The sequence below is a fragment of the Thalia democratica genome, chromosome 1, assembly GCF_965202585.1.
Source record: "Thalia democratica chromosome 1, ktThaDemo2.hap1.1, whole genome shotgun sequence".
NCBI classification, from domain to species: domain Eukaryota; kingdom Metazoa; phylum Chordata; class Thaliacea; order Salpida; family Salpidae; genus Thalia; species Thalia democratica.
In genome coordinates, this window is record NC_139165.1 from 65882203 (window position 1) to 65900203 (window position 18001).

Consider the following 18001-nt stretch of genomic DNA (forward strand, 5'->3'; position numbering starts at 1 on the left):
ACGACGCTGTGTTTTTATCTGCCAATTATTATCTAACAAATTTAAAAAAATAATACTAGTATGGTCACTGAGTTAGTTCTTTTTAATAACGTAACAAGGTTTTATTCACCATTGTTATTGAAGAATTAAAAACTCAATTTATTTTATATATACATTGTAATTTGCTTGCTTTGTAAAGTTCGTAGAAGATAACAGAAATTCTCGACTTTTCATAAGTGGTATTTATAATTTTAGTACATAAAAAATAGGTTTTACCTAGTAAAACTTTGTATAAAACATTTTAAGTACAATATTTTATTTAAGATTAAACAAAAACCTTGCGACGAACGTGTTTTAAACGCTGAAGAAGATGAAACATTTTTTTAATTTGGTGTTTGTATCCTTAATTTTACTAAAATTAGGAAAGTGGTTTTTTTATTTCAAACGCTTTTTTTTTTTTAATTCCAAAAACAAACTTTTAATTTTGAGTAGACTTTTAAATTGTGAGTTACTTTTCAACGAGCATTTGGTTTTTGTAGGCATTTGGTTAAGTAAAATACTTTAAAATTTCTGAACTCTAAAGGAAGTTTGAGTTTATTTTTGTTTTGACTTAATAAAGTTAAATTGTGAGTTACTTTTTAATAAGCATTTGGTTTTTGTAAGCAATCTCTTAAGTAAAATGCTTTAAAATTTCTGAATATCAAAGGAAGTTTGAGATTATTTTTGTTTTGACTCAATAAAGTTAACTTTCAATTGACGCGTTTAAGAATTTTTTCGAAAGAAGTGAGTACATTTTTTAATGAGAGGAGAGTATCATAAACTGAGTGTACCAAGTTTATGTACTTAAATATTTTTTAAATATCAAGAAAAAGTGAGCTAGCACTTTAAAAATAAAATGTTAAATGTATTTTTAGTAGTTACATTGTAATTTTAGCTCCGAAAACTAATTTTTTAATGATAATTTTCAGCGGATGGGTCGATATTATCATTTTAAATACTTTCAAAAAAAAAAAATACTAAAAAGTTCTATCATAAGTTGGCTATGTCACGTTCTTTTATCTGGTTGTAAGCTAAACTGGACATTAACAAACAAAGATTAGGAAAAATGGTGGTCTAAATCGAAGAATTTCAGGCTAAAATTGCAAAATAATTTTACGTACGAACGCTAGGTTTGAAATGAAGAATATAAAAGAGGGCAGTTTTCAGCTTAAGGTGTACTGAATATTTTCCAGTATAGTGTGAACTGATTTTATTTACTGTGAAAACTAGTACTTTACATATTCTAAATACTTTAAGGTACAAAATAAGACGAAATTTTTATTGTACTAAATATGTTGGACACAAGGTATCAAAGGTAAAATGTGTTTAAAGTACACAATATGAAAATATTGCATTACTTTTGCAATAGGTATACGAGAAAACTAAAATATAAATCTTCAAGAATGAATATTTTTGTTATGAATTTATAAAGAGAATCTTATGATAGAACTTTTTTAATCGGAGATAAAAACTAATAATTGCAGGAACGTAAATATTTACTGTAAAATTCTTATAAGCTCAGAGTTTTATTCGAACATACTTTTTTGGTGGCAGGTTATTAAAATTAATAATAAAAAAACGATGTTGATGATGCAAATTGAATAGGTACTGTTTAAAGTTTTAATACTTTAAATGCTATCTTTTTTTCTACATCAATTTATTTGAAAGATATTTAAAAACTAGCTGCGTAAAGGCGTATTTTAATACTGTAAAATATTTGCTGAAGTTTTTCAATCAGTTTAGATCTCAAGATATTGTTTCTTAAAGTTTACAAAGTATACGCCAAAAAGTTGGTTTACTAGGCAGTGAAGTTTAGATGAGTTGTAAAATAATTTACATTTAAGTCATACCTTATAAATGTCTATATAGTTTTTAACACTTCATTCACTTAGTGTAGTCACAAGAACATACAAGCAAAAATAAAAATAGATTTTCAATTTAAAAATGTCTTCACTTAAAAATCTTGCGTGCAAATGAATATTTTTAAGTTACCTAATTTGCAGTGTGGAGAGCAAAGGTGTTCAAAAGCAGAAAAACATTGGTCTAGCTCAGCGATTTTTAACCTGAGGTAAATTTTACTAAAATTATCATTATTTGAACATTAAATCCCTTATATTTCTTTTATGAGGGATTTTATGTTCAAACAATGATAATTTTAGTAAAACGTGCATGGGTCATTACAAAAAAAAAACAGTTTAGATTTTAAAAAAAGCATTAATCTTTTAAAATAATCATAATTAAGTGTATTTAATAAAGTTTTATAAAACTTTTTTTTGTTTAAGTGATCGTTAGAAAATTGGAGTCTTTGAAATTTACAATCAGGCATATTTGTATATATTATTGAAATATTAGAAATTTGAAAAAAAAAACACTTGGAAACACAACAAAGTAAGAATTAAAAAAAAAAAATATTTTCTAACTATTTTTTTTTATAAGGGGCCCCACTCAAAAAGTCAAACCCAAATCAAATATTTTTTTTCAAACAAAAAACAAAAGAGCATTATCTAAAATGTTAAAAAAATCTTCGTTAGCTTTAAAGTAAAGGAAAATAATTGGATCTAAAGTTTGGACATTTAAAAAAAATTGTAATCCAGCTAAGTTAACGCTTGTTAGATAAGATGGTCTAAAAATTTTAAACTATTGAGTAAAATTTGTGAAAATATAAGCATTATACATAATTCTATGTGTAAAACTGTGTAATATTAAAGCATTTTTTTCTAGTCTTCGAGATGTTATCATAATAAAATTTTATCTAATCCTTTTTATTGTAAACAAGCTATCTCAATAAATACTCCTAAATCATACTTTTTATGAAAAGTATTTTATAGTTTATACCTAAAGCTCTCAAACAATTTTCAATGTTATTTTTAAAAAATAATTGTACTTTTTTATGGCCTTAAATTCAGAAATAGGAAGTTTGCAGCCACAAAGCAAAAATGTTTGACCCATGATGTACTTTTTAGTTAAAAAATATTAAAAGGAATAGTGAGGTAATTACATTTTTTTTAATTCTTTACATAACTATTAAATCTACCAGTTACGTTTTACGGCTTATTAAAATTCAAAGTAACTTTTGAGATATAAGCAATTAAATTCAGAGAGTTCTATAGGTTCTTTATAGGAGGCGCAAACTAAAAGGGCAAATATAGACTATATCACTAAAAATCTATCTTCTCCTTCATTTTTTTTGAGCATTCGTTTTAAAACTTTCTCAAAGTAATCTTTAATAAATTATAATAAACTCGTAGGAAAATATATTTTTTAATTTTGTGTAAATAGTTTTTTAATAAAAATAAACAAAACAAGTCGATTCTTTTTTTAATATTGTTCATAGTTTTTTGATGTCTTTCTTCCAAAACCTGCTTCTTATCAATGAAATGAACATTTTCTGAAAATTTGAAGTAAAGTGTTTTTTAAAATTAAAGAGGAGATATACTTTTAGTTTCAAAATTCTAAGAAAATCGACCTTGAATTTTTTTATTCCATAAGGTTGTATCAGTTTTTTTTTTAACAAAACTGGTTATATCTCATAAGTTAATCGATTTATTTTGTTCTATAAAAAGTATCTTAAATTATGTACTCTAAGGTTTTAAATAAGAGCCAATATTAATTTTTGTAATAAAAAAATTGGATCCCCTATGCGCTTAGCTTTATAGTAATAACTTACAACTAGGTTCTTATTTTAATGATTGGTAATTTTTAGTGTTTTACTATTGCTTTTTATCACTCTTTTGGTTTACAATATTATCTTTGTGTTTATTCCAATAACTACTTTGATTAACTGCGACTCGCAGAAGACTTTTTTCTTAAAAATTAGCCCCAAGTTGAAAGGCAGCCGATCTCTGCCTTAAATGAAAACTAATCGGACGGACCTTGAAGTAGTTTTAATTTAAAAAAATAGTTTTTGATCTTACTAGACATTTAAGTCGTTGATAGTTCAGTTTTTAGAATTTATTAACTAAAACTATACTTAAATATTGTTTTTAAACTATAAAGAAGCTTTAACTAAAACAGCGTTATTTTCCAAGTACTAAAAATTTATATGTAACTTAACTTGAAATACAATAGATCGAAACTTTAAACTCAGACTTTTTAGTGGGTTAATAACTTGTGAAATTTATTAGATTAATTTGTAACAACTTTAAAAACAGTTTGAAAAACTTTGATTATCAAAATATTAGTAAAAAAATGTCAACATGAACATTTGATTAACTTTAATAGCAGAAAAACGACAAGAATTGAACTTAGTATAATGTGAGGTGAAAATTGCACAGAGAAAGTGACTTTTATGAGGCAGTTTTTCAATTCAAAGGGTGTTGTTGTAGTTGCACCTGTGAATGTCGTCTAAAAAGTTTTCAACATGCTTAAAAACTTGGTTAAGGGGAAGTCCAACTACGTTTGCATATTCGCCATTCACATACTGCACTAAACAGGCACCGACTCCTTGAATTCCGTATGCACCAGCTTTGTTACTGAAAACGCAGAATTAAAATGCTTATATTTGATAAAAAGTGCATTTTTTTCTAATTATTCAATAATAAACTTCGAAAGTTATAAATTTATAAGTAACTAAAACAAATTGTGCAGTTCTTCTTTTATTTAACTGACATATTAAACGAGCTAAACACTTTAAGTAAGTTCTGTAAAAAATAATAAGTAATAAAATAATAAAAAATATAAGTAATGCGCAAATTGTTTTTATTATATATTTCAGCAAACTTGCTTCGCTAGAATCTTTATTAACAGACGATTATCTTAGGATTTTGAATATTTAACTTTATAAAAATAAATCTTAAAACATTTCGAAGAATTTGAGTTTTTAAGTAGCCTTGTAAGTTTACACCACAACTAAGAAGACCATGGTGACTTTGATTTACTAATGGCTCATTTATATAAATGAAAATTATCTAAATTCAAATTAGCGGTTTTAACATTTATACCGTCACGTTACAAGCAGGACCATCAAGTGTAAAATAAAACGTAATTTAAAAACATTAGATACAAAAACCAAATTAACAATGGCAGCAATCATTCATAGTACGCCTAAAAACGCATTTTATACATATTTAAAAACTATGCTCATTTACTACACTAAATACAGGGTTGCCAAAGGATTTTTGAAAATTTTCTTCACGTTTAATGAATTTCTTCCAAGTTTTTTAAAAACAACTTTTTTGGACAATTTTCATTATAATGTTAGATTCAAGGTAAAAAAGTATCAAGTAATATAAAAATATTCAAAGATACTGTAAAACTGGGTATGTTTCAAATAAGCACGAAGAGACACTTTTGCACAAAAGACACTTATGCACGGACTGATAAGTTTATTATTTCTTTTTTAACTACCACTTTTACTTCTAACCTTTACCCTCGGTCGGTAACTTTTCCTTTCTTATTAACTTTTTTTTTTTCCTTTTTTACTATCAATGTTATTCCTAACCCTTACCCTGGTCAGTAACTTTTTTTTTCTTCTTTTTATATTTCTTTGTTTACTCTCGTGCAAAAACGACCCTTCATGCTAATTTTACTAGTCTCCGTAAAACTACTTTAAATGTGTTTTTAATAAAAAAATTAACAATACAAAAACATTTATTTTTACAGGGTTGCCGAATGTTTTTGGCAAATTTTATCCAGGTTTTCAAAATGTCTTCCAGGTTTTTAAAATTACACGTTTTAGTTCTATTTTTTGTTTAAAATTAAGTTCAAGGTAATAACTGTGTTATATAGTATGACAAGATTGAAAAGATATCTTAAAGCTTCTTTAGATATCTTTTTTAATATATAAATTTGATGATGATAAAAATTTTTTATTTATACAATAGAATTTTTGAGTAAAATCAAAATTTTACTAATTAAAATGTAAAAGTTGTTTGAAATTTAGTTTATGTTTTTTAGTAATTTTTTTTCAAAATTCCAGTTTTTTTTTTTTCAAATTCCAGGTTTTTTAGCCTAAATTGTCAAATTCCAGGTTTTTCCAGGATTGCAGGATTTTTGACAACACTGTTTATATGAATTTTTTTTTGCATCTAATTGAAATTTCATTACTTTACATGTAAAAACAGTTTATAATTCAAGATTTTATAGTGATTTTTGTTTAAAACTTCAGGTTTTTCCTTTTTTTTTGCCTAAATTTCAGGAATTCAGGTTTTTTAGGCAGATCTGTAAATAGTTGTTATACATACGCTAAAAAGATGTATATATAAACTTTTAAACACAGTCACAAAAATTCTTTTATAAGTTTATAAAAATTCTTTTTCTAAGGTGTAGAGTAAAAAGTTATATTATAGCGATTAAAAACGTTATGAAAATTTCTCTAAACACTAAACTAACAGAGGTTCGCCGGTGGCCACATAGCTGTCAATTAATTGTTCGTCTAACTCACACAACTTCACCAATGTGCTCGATTCAAAATAATGATCCCTTATCAAAGCTCTAGTTGGTCCCCCGTCGCCTAACGGTCCACCACAAACCATCAAACACACACCTGATATTATATACATATATATATATATATTAAAGGTTTTATACAAAGTTCTGATCGATAGTGCTCGACAAATCAAATTGGAGCTTAATATTTATTTATTTAATTATATAAAAACTATAATTCAAACAGCTGTTTCACACATTGAAATGTAAAATTTCATGTGATCTTCAGTGAGTTGTAGTTTATTATAATAATGAACAGAAATTTCGATTTTAGAATTTTTTATAGTAATTATGACGTAGTAATGGTACAGTTTATTGTACGATTAGTTGAATTTGAAATACGCTGTAAATGTTATTCTATGCTTTTTAGGAAAGTTTAAAAATTCGAAAATAATAAATCGAAAAATCAGATAAGAACGTAACACTAAACAAGAAAAGCGAAAGACAAAACATATGCATCCATTATCAAAAATACTTTTTTAACAAAATTAAAACCAACTAAATATTAAAACAAAATAAAATCGAAGCGGCAAACACGAGTATTTTATAGCATTTTATAACATTTTTCCCAACAGCCTAAAAAATTTTTCTAATAGCTTAAAACATTTTTCCAAAATAACCTTTTTAAACTTTCCTAAAAAGCATAGAATAACATTTACAGCGTATTTCAAATTCAACTAATCGTACAATAAACTGTACCATTACTACGTCATAATTACTATAAAAAATTCTAAAATCGAAATTTCTGTTCATTATTATAATAAACTACAACTCACTGAAGATCACATGAAATTTTACATTTCAATGTGTGAAACAGCTGTTTGAATTATAGTTTTTATGTAATTAAATAAATAAATATATATATATATATATACGTTAGCTTCTTTTAATTTAATAACATCAAACCACAGCAGTGGTATAAATTTATATTATATTGTTGAAAAAAATTACAAAACTAATTAATTACTTTAAATAAAAGTTTACTTAGCAATAAACTGCCATAAACACTACAAGGTAAAACAGCTGCAAAATATTATTTTTTAGAGTTGCTTGCCACTCTTTGAAAAAAAAAAGCTAGTTCAAATCACCCTGAGTTTATTAAAAGAACTTTTAAATGTTTATGCGTCTCAACCTCAATTCAATTTTACCTTAAGCTTCTATACAGTTATTTTTTATTAAAAACCTCTAACGGCACAACTGTATTCTTTCACTTTCTTTGTCTACAAACTTAAATACTAAAGCGTATGTTCTAGTGCAAGTAAACAACTAAGTTTAGCATATAACAAGCTACCTTAAGTTTGAAACGCCAACTTAATTGTTTTAATCTGTACTTTTTATGTTACCATCATAAATCTTAGCTTGAATACTGGTATAGAAATTTTTTTTTTTAAACTAAATGTTAGTTGCAAGACAAAAAATTTCACCCGATGAAATAATTGATTCCAACACTACAAAATAAAACTAAATAGTTAAGCACAAATTAACGAAAAAATGACAAAGTATTAACATGTTGATTAACTTTTTAGCAATAGAATTCTAAAAAAATTGTCTAAGTTTCTAGAAAGAAATCAAACTAGCCTGAGGTGGCCTGAGTCATGTTAAATTATTAAAAAATTAAATGGTTTGAGTGTGTTTTGTAATTGTTACCTTTTTTTTTCTACAGCATACTGATTTTATTTTAGTACTTGATAAGCTAAGGAGAGGTTATCGCTTATACTTTAAATGAGAAATGAACCATCATATTTCGTCGGCACTTTAGTTGAAAATAATAAAAAAATTGATTAAATGGATCATGGTACCACTATTTTGCATAAAAACTACAACATATTTAATAAAATTTGTTTTTATATACAAAGAAATAATGCGCTTGACAAAATTAAGGGCATTTGGGGTAAGGGATTTTTTTAACAAAAGTTAACCAAAGCTCATTTATGAAATTATAAAGTTTAAACTATAAGTCAGTTTTATGGAATAGAAAAATTAAAAATGATTCGGATATTCAGTGATTATTGTAAAAAGTTTCCGATACAAACATATAAAATTAAACTTTTTCGTTGTTTGTTTTCTGAAAAAATTAAAAGTACACTAAAAATCTATCTTCTTCATTTTTAAAGTGACTGTCTTCAGATTTTTAAGAAGATTTTTTGCATTATAGCAAAAAATTCTATAGTAACTAATTGAAAACATGAAGTAATTTTAAAAACATAATAAGAAATAAATTATTTTTAAGTTTTTAAAATTCCTTAAACACGATTGTTTGATCCTAAATTGAGGGTATACTGGGAAAGTTTGCTACAAATTGTAGGAGATTGAATTTGATGAAGTTGTTTTTTTCCGCATTTTTTAATTTGACCTTCATTAATGAAACTATATGAAAATATAAAGCTCTATTATAAGTATAAATAGAGCTTACACACTTAAGTTTTATTCAACTAAATTGTGACAATTTCGTTAAATAAAACATAACAATAATAAAATTTTTGAGATCTCCGATATAGTACCCTTAACTAATTGCATTTAAAACCTCCAAAACCTATAAAACTAATTGCATTTAAAAGGGTTGTCAAAAAATCTTCTCTGAGTGACTAGAAACTTCCCTGAGTAACCTTAAACTTCCCTGAGTTTCCCTGAGTTTTTTTTCAAATCCTTAAAAATTTTATTATTTATTAAAAAATTACAATGTTAATTCTAAGAACCTTGAAGAACTAGCCGCAAGGCTTAAAATTTTTAAAATAAGTACTTAAAACGATTAACTGTTTGGAACAAAATTTTGAAACTGGATTAAGTAAATCTCAATCTAGATCTAGAAAAGAATTTCCCTGAGATTTTTTAAAAAAACTTAAAATTTGCATGAAGTTTTTAGAAAAATCAAAACTGCCCTGAGTTTCCTGAGTTTAAAAAAAAGAATCAAAACTCCCTGAGCATGGTTGCCACTGATCAAGCTGAGAAAAATTTCCTAACTTTTTCCTGACTTTTTACCAAAATTTTTCTGACTTTTCTAAATCAGTTTTACTTATATAAATTATTCACTTAGTATAATAAAATACTACCCAAACTATTTAATATAAAATCCTTAAAATAAAAATCAATTTTAAAAGAATATACATAAGTAACTGTAAAAAAAAAACATAAAAAAGTAAACTATATATTTGTTGTATAAAATATTTCCTCTTATCATTTAGTATAAAATTTGTAACAAATAAATATACTCTTATTTACTTTAAAAACTTAAGTTACTCTACAAAAAAATACAAACAATAAGTAAACTTAATCTTGGCATATACCTCTCTTATAACTTAATTTATAAATTTAAACAACTTTGAAAAAAATTATAAAGAGGTAAAGTATACACATTAACTTGTTACGTAAAATACTAAACTAACTGCTTAGTTATAAAGAACTCAATTATTTAAACAAAAAACACTTTGATTCTAAAATTATGCTAGATAAACTTTTGTGTATATATCACAGTTTCACTATGGAAGTGTCCTTGCTACAGATCATCAATACTAAAAAGCTTACAAAATCTGCTTGTTCCAGTAGGGTACTTGTTCAATATGTTAGAAAATTTTTGCTGTTTTATAAAGGATATTTTACTAATTTATACCAGGTGAAGGCATTGGAAACAAAATAAAATATTTTTGTAAATTTCTAGGAAAATTTTGTAAATTTAAACTGACAAAATCTGATTTTTTTTTAAATTTTATAAAATTTCCTGACTTTTTTTCAAAACCCCCCATTTTTTCCTGACTTTTGTCATTTTTTTAAATTTTTCCTGACTTTTCCTGATTTCCTGACCGAGTGGCAACCCTGCCTGAGTTCCCTGAGTGTGTGGCAACCCTGATTTAAGTAAAAAAAAGCTAATGCTAGCTAAATTTAAAATTTTTTAAATTATATAATTTTTTTTTAAAGTGCTTTATATTCAAACAACGTGTAATTTATATTTTTTGTATTAAATGCTATAATTATTCTAACTCAATCATAAATAAAATCACAACAAATGAAAAAAACATTTGCTTTTTACTAACTACCTAGATCGGTTATACTAACTAGTATAAAACTTTATATATTGCGTTAGCTAAGATTACATAATAATTTAAAAAACTTTTTAAACAATTTAAGCTGATATTTAAAAACACACTTAAAAACTAGTACATTTAAGGTCATATAAAGTTTTATTATTATTATTCTAACACTTTTTACTTAAATTGACTCTTAAACGAAACTTTGAAGTATGAACTATAAGTTAGTATATAGCTAGATTTTTATTAATACAACACTTGACTACGTTTTACAAATACAATTGTTCCACTGTTCTGTTAGACAGAACAGCTCTTAAGTTTGTTTATTATATTAGTATCTTAAAACATAAACAAAAATGTACATGAAGTAAGCAAAACACTTTCAAGATTATTACGTCACTAAATAAACCATTGAAAAACATAAGACTTACTAAGTCTGTACAAACTTTCAAAATTAATTACAATAAAGGCTAGAAAAATGTTTTTTTTAGGAAATTTTGATTTAACACATAAGTTTATTACACAAAAAAATAAAACAAACCAGTATAAACATAATGCCCACTCAGCTTTTTAAGTGTTTCTTTTGCTTTAAAAGCTGTATGAGGCTTTCCAATAATTTCATTATCATGAACCTGAATTTAAACGTATAAGTAGTTTAGTTACAGTATAAAACCATAATATTTTACATGACAATTCGTTACTGCTAATACTTAAAAACATTACAAATTTTAGTTAATGGCTTTGGACAACTTACATATCAAAAACAAACAATATAAAAATTTAAAAAACATAAAAACCAACATTTTTTAAATATTAAAACTAATAAAAATAGTTTATATTAATACTCAACGGTATCAAAAACCAAACTGAAGTTAGTTTTAATTCTAAAGCAACAATATGTTGACTTACTCACAGTTTTACTAGTTTATGTATTTTTTATAAGTTTATTAATGCATCTTGACACTTTTACAGTTTAGCAAGTAATAAAAACAGCAAAATATAAGAGCATAGGATCCCTTTAAGCCCATAAAAACATCCTTGTGTTTACAGCGGGCCAGATGTCTCTATTACCAGTACGGACATTGTCCATACCTGCTTTAGCAACATTTAATTTTAGGAACGTATTTTTATATAGATAAAAAAAATCAAAAATTTTTAAATTTTCAAAGATGCCTTTCTTATTATAGGCTACTTTTTAAAGGAAATATTTTTTTAATAAATAAAAGGTAACACTTAAACAATTTTGTTACTTTTTATGACTAACTGCCAAAATTTTTACAGATGGCAGTAAAACTATCTGAGTTTTTAGATTTTAAAGTAAGTAGTGATATTAAACTTTTTAATTTGTACTTTCTATATAGAGTATACAAAAATGCCAACACCAAAAATCATACATTTAAAAAAAAAAAATTTTTATTAGAAACTAGAAAAACTTTACAACTGAAACAAAAGCTCACAAAATAAAGCGAGCTTGTAAACAAAAGGTGGGATAATTCTAATCAAAAAAAAAAAGTTCAAAGGTATGATTTTAAAATATTAGACTTCTACTAGGCTTAAGATTCAAACTACAATGTATAAAATGACGCCAAGACAAAACATACAATAAAGCAAATGTTTTACATCGAAACTTACAATAACAGTATCAGCACCGATGACAAGAACTGGCTTTTCACTTCTGGTGTGCTGCTTGGCAACTTCTAATGCCTTTCCCGTTGCAACAGTCTTTAAGTAGCAAGAAGGACTTTCACTCTCACATTTGCTTATTGCTTCTTCATTGAAAGGTGAAGGTTGAACTTTGAATTTGAAGCCCTAAAAAATTTTTAAACGTGTTTGCGCAGTAATAAAATGTTTACTATTCTCTATTTTTTTATTTAAGTTTTATAAATAAATGTTTTATCATTAGTTTTGTATAGATTTTAGTATACAAAAATAAAACGTTTTAACTTTTTAACGTTTGAAAGTTTACAAACAAACTAAAATAAGATTTACTAAATAAAAAGACCTATCAAGATAACTATATGTATTAATTACAACAAAATATAATCTATGGTGGTTTGATTAAATTTATATTCTAAAATTACTAACACTTATTTTTTACTGCAAAACAAATTATTAAAGTTATTATACTTATTAAGTAGAACCATAATATGGTTTCACATAAACTTATTTTTAAAATACTTAAAATATATTTAAAAAAAAACTACTATAGTATTCTGAAAACTTTGATTACTACTGCAGCTTGATCGCAGTTAAAATTAATTTATACAATTAAATTTTTTTACAAGTACAAAACAAAAGTTCCTACTACAACAAAGAACTCAAATAAACTCAAAAATTGAGATTATTTTGATTACAAATAATCAACTCACTTTGTAAATAATTTTTGTGATTTAACTATAATTAAAACTAATAAACTTTAAAAAATTAATACAACACCTAAACAGCTTTTTTTTAAACTAAGTTCAATTATATGAAAGTTTTTAACTAACTTGTAATAACTAACACTTACTTAAATGCAGAAGTTTTTTATGGTATTAAGATATAAAGCAGAAGCAATAAAACTTCTTTTAAAGTTTATATAATTCGAAAAAAAAAAAAAACTTTATATTTGTTTATTTTCCTTTGTACATAAATCAGGATTGCCAAATCTGTTTAAGAAATTTTCTAAAGCTTTTCAAAAGTTCTTCCAGGTGTATTTTGACTCGGGCGGATTTTGATCGGGTTGATTTTGACTCGGGTGGATTTTGATCGGGTGGTTTTTGACTCGGATGGATTTTGATCGGGTTCATTTTGATCGGGTGGATTTTGATCGGGTGGATTTTGATCGGATGGATTTTGATTGCGGGTGGATTTTGAACAAGTCAGATTTTTTAGTACGAAAACTTTAAACTTTTATATATAACAAAACTAAACTAATTTAAGTACTTAGATTAAGACTTTTAAGTAGATTAAAACAAAAATTAAAGTAAAAGCATTTTCTAAATTGTAAATTTTTAACAACCCCGAAAAAATACTGAGTTGCCACTACTTAAAACTAATTAAAACTAATATTTATCAAATTTAATTTAAGCGTTGACAGTAAAAATCTACTACAAATAGTAGTTAAGAGTGAGCGATAAAAGTTAATAATAGTTTGTAATTATAGTTTATTGAACGAAAAATAAGACGCTTAAAATATTTAGTCTAAGACCTGGTGCACGAAGAACCTTTCGGTTATCTAGTCGCACTTCTCGGATACCTTTTAACGTTTTGTTCTTGTCCTTATTTCTATTTATTGTTTTTGGTTTTTACTATAAAAATATCTTATAAACTAATAATTTTGTTTACATCATGCAAAAACACACTAAATATTTAATTTAAAATTGTTCAATAAAAAACAAACTGAGCTAAACCTTTGCGGATATTTCAAGTCATATATTCAATGTTTTCGTATGTTTTTAAACAAAAGTATAAGTATTTATAATACTATTTCAGCAAAGACTAGAAAAACTAAGATTTAGACGTAAAGTTTTATTTTTCATAATATCTATATTGGATGTTAACAAAAAAAAAATTTAAATTTTTTTTTTAACTTAAACCTTATTTATATTATTTCAAAAACCTAAAAGGTTTTCTTTTATAAAATAAAAGAATCTTATTACTTGTAATTTTTTGAAATGAAACAAAAAACTAATAAATAGTTTTTTATTTAATGCCAAGGTCTAATTGGAGTATCCCTGGCAATTATTTTAGAACTAAGTTTACTGCTAATCAAAAAAAAAAGATATCGATTATTAAGCATTAAAAATAGAAGATCTTTTTTAATAAAAATAAAATAAGTTAAATGATAAAAGAAAAACGCACTTTTTTAACAAGGAACCAATTAGTATAACATTAGCTCGACCTAAGGTTGTATAAAAAACAGTAGTTATAAATTAAATGTTCAAGAATAACAAAACAAATAAAGTTTAAGATGTTTGTTGTTTAAAGCAACAAAGAACTTTTAGCGTGGTTGGTCAATAGAAGTTCATGGAAAAAACCAAACATCTCATTTAAAATTGGTTAAGCTTAAAGAAAAAAAAAAACTTGCGTAAATCTAATTGCTATTATTCACTAAACTCTACTTTTTTGGTAAAAGTTCTACATTTATTAATAAACATTTTACAAAAACGAGCATAAATTTTGTACCTTTTTAGACAATAAATTCTTTTTCAACTACAAACATAAAATTTTTTCAAAATACTTAGTTTATTGTTTATTATTTTTAGGAGTTACTTTGTAGCAGTCTTTAAACAAATAATTAAAGCTTTTTGAAAATTTAAAAAAAAGTTGTTACACGACGAGAACAAGTAATCTTATATCAATCAAACTTTCTTTTGAATATATCTTTTTGACATTCAAAAAAATACTTTCAGTTGTGCATTTCATATAGTTTTTAGTAAAAAGTCTAAGCTATAATAAAATTTTTTGAAAGCTAGAAGTTGTTAATTTTTAACTTTTAAAAAATAAAGCTAAAGTTAAGTAGATTGAACGATTTAAATTTACTATTTTTAAGTTTCAACAACTTTTTTTTATTTTCTGTATAACATAGATATTTCAGAGAATAAAAAACAATGACTTTAAGTTAGTTGGTTTTTTTTTGTTATAGCCAAATTATAAAATGTTGAACATGTCAGTTACAACTACATATATACTTGGCGCCATACAACTTTTATAACTCAATATTTAACTTTCCTATTCCAATAAACAAACAATCATTTCTCGTCCATAAATTATCCAAAGAAACCTGCAACAGGTTAAAATAAAAGTGTATTAGATTAGATACTATGGCCAAAAAAAAAAAGCATAAAAATAGCAACAGAGTAACAATTGTAAGTAGATGACTCATACAGTTTTTTACTGTTCAAAAAAATCATATAAACCTAATTTAAATTCTCAGTTTTTTTTTATATCACATAAAGCAGGGTTGCCACACACTCAGGGAGCTCAGGGAAAATCAGGGAGTTTTCAAATTGTAGAAAATCTTAGGGAAACTCAGGGAGTTTTGTTTTTTTACAAACTCAAGGCAGTTTTAATTTTTTTAAAAATTTTCAGGAAAGTTAAAATTTTATTTTTAAATCTCAGGGAATTTTTTTTCTATATCTAGAATGAGATTTAGTTAATCCACATTCAATATTTTGTTCAAAAAATTTAATTTATTTTATTTTAAAATGCTTATTTAAAAGTTTTTTACCTATGGGGCTAGTTCTTAATCTTGTTAGAATTAATATAGTAGTTTTAAAATATTTAAATAAAAAATTTTTTTTTTTTTTAATGATTTGAAAACTACTCAGAGAAACTCAGGGAAGTTTAAGGTTACCCAGGGAAGTTTCTGGTCACTCAGGAAAGATTTTTTGACTCAAAGAGTGGCAATCCTGATGTAGTAACTATAAAGAATCTTTTAAAATTTATTTGTTTTTAATTTCAAAAATTTGTATTAAAATTTTTTTATATACAATGAGTATGTCCTGGACAAGACTTTATAAAGTATCAGTGGTGTGACTCAATAACCAAAAAGTTTTTTGTGCACCAGGTCCTAGGGTCAAATATTTTTTGTAAACAGTACTGTATCTTAGTCAAAATAGTTGTTTTTTGTATAAGTGTTTTCATATAAGATCAGTGAGTTTTAAATACCATCATTAGGACCCCTACTCCATCATACTCCAATTTTTTGTTTGTTTATTATTATTATAGTTTTTCATATGAGTATTGTAATTAAGTATGATTGTTTTTCCTTCAATAAATGTTAGGTTTTTTTAAGTAATAAAACTTTGATAACATGTATGGTTGAAAATCATTACATTTACTTTTGTGAGATTTATTAAACAATTTATTTATTATTTACTTTTGTAGTTGTTAAGTTTTTTTTTGTTAATTTCTTGTACATTTATTAGTGTGATTTCCTTAATTATTGCTTTTATTTTGCTTTTTTTTTCTCACACTTATCTGGTAATTTATAGTTTGAGAACTAGTTACTCTATATGAGTCATTTCCATATTTAAAAAGTTTAATAACATTCTAAGTATTTTACTCTTTTTTTTACTTATAAGCACATACAGCTATAGATATTGTTAGAATATATTTTTTTTACAGTTTATGCTTATACTCATGTTATTTATAAAACTAAAAGAATAATAAGTTAATTTTACCACTTTTACCTTTTTATTGCATTTTCATGGTTGCATTAGAGAGAGGGTAACAAGAAAAATGTGAATGTACATGATCATAAAAATTGAAATCTGTGGGAGGAGACAGTGTGGTACCTATAGTTGTCATGGTTAATATTGGTAGTAATGGGTTTAAAATAAAATAAAATATTTTTTATTTAGTATTAATTTCTTTATTTAATTTAAGGGCATAGGGGGGTAAACACTTTTTTCAAATTTTGATCTTATTTTGTATAGTTTTTACTAAGCTACAAGATAGTTTTTACAGATTTAAAAAATTCAAAATATTATATGAGATATAGCCGGTTTAAGTCGGAAACAACAAAAGATTTCTTATGGGAGGCGTAAAACTAAAATGGCAAATAACTAGAAATCACTGAAAATCTATTTTCTCCTACGTTTTTTGAGATAACTACCTCATATTTTCAGGAAATAATCCTTGCAATATTTAAAAAAAATTGTTTGAACAAAATTTTAAAAACTTTTAAATTTAATAACAACAAAACAAAAGAAAAACTTTTTTTTTTTTGTAATAAGATTCATATTTTTTAATTAAAAAAAAATTCTTTCAGATAGAATTTTCGAAATATATCAAGGAACACTTCCTGAAATTTTTAGGTACTTATCTAAAAAAAAAACATAGGAGAAGATAAATTTTTATTTAAATAGACTATTTTTGGTCTGGCCTCCAATAAGGAACCTATTGTTACTGACTTTGACCGGCTATATCTCAAAAAATATTTTGAATTTTTAAAATCTGTAAAAAGAATATTGTAGCTTATTTAAAAATATATAAATAAGATCAAATTGTGAAAAAAGTGTTTTACCCCCTTTATGCCCTTAAGTTAAAATGAATACAAAAAATTCACTTATTGATCATAAAATTAATTTTATATTATAATGTTCTAATTAAAACTTATCAAAGTTATTTAAAAAATATATGGTGTGAAGCTTGGTAACCAAAATGTTTTTTTTCCACATCAATCCATTGATCAGTTGTGAGGGTTCACATTTTTCTTTCTTTCAGGCCACACTAAAGTTTTCAATGAAATTTAATATATCAAGCAAAATAGTTTACACTAGGCTTATAAAGCCACTTGTTAATTTTGTATAAATATAAATAGATGATTTTTTTAAGTTTATTCTCAAACTTAGAATAAGAAAATGAACTTAAATTCGAAATTAAGTGGTTATAAATAATGTTAAAAGTTTGACTTGACTTTTTTATTTGATATGAGGTGAATAATTGACTAGGATAATTAGAAATTTAGAATAAGAACCAAGTATAAAGTTTAGGGTTGCCAGTCACTTAGCTTGCTTTAATTTTTTTAGGCTAGTTTTTATGACTTG

General features: G+C 24.9%; 1 protein-coding gene across 1 annotated transcript; it reads right to left on the minus strand.

Annotated features, from left to right (window-relative positions):
- Window positions 1-4324: 4324 nt before the first annotated feature.
- On the minus strand, window positions 4325-16760 carry LOC145838109 (dTTP/UTP pyrophosphatase-like). The gene is made up of 5 exons (XM_082945652.1): window positions 16704-16760; window positions 12099-12275; window positions 11008-11098; window positions 6349-6502; window positions 4325-4490 (listed from the first exon to the last, which is right to left on the minus strand). Exons 1-5 carry the CDS (start codon window positions 16758-16760, stop codon window positions 4325-4327), a joined length of 645 nt encoding a protein of 214 aa, XP_082801778.1.
- Window positions 16761-18001: the final 1241 nt, after the last annotated feature.

Coding starts and splice junctions, on each gene's coding strand:
- LOC145838109 (XM_082945652.1), bottom strand. CDS start 16,760: ATGACAACTATAGGTACCACACTGTCTCCTCCCACAGATTTCAATTTT. Junction 11,099..12,098: donor TCGGTGCTGATACTGTTATT/GTAAGTTTCGAT, acceptor GTTTAAATTCAG/GTTCATGATAATGAAATTAT. Junction 4,491..6,348: donor GTGGCCACCGGCGAACCTCT/GTTAGTTTAGTG, acceptor CTGCGTTTTCAG/TAACAAAGCTGGTGCATACG.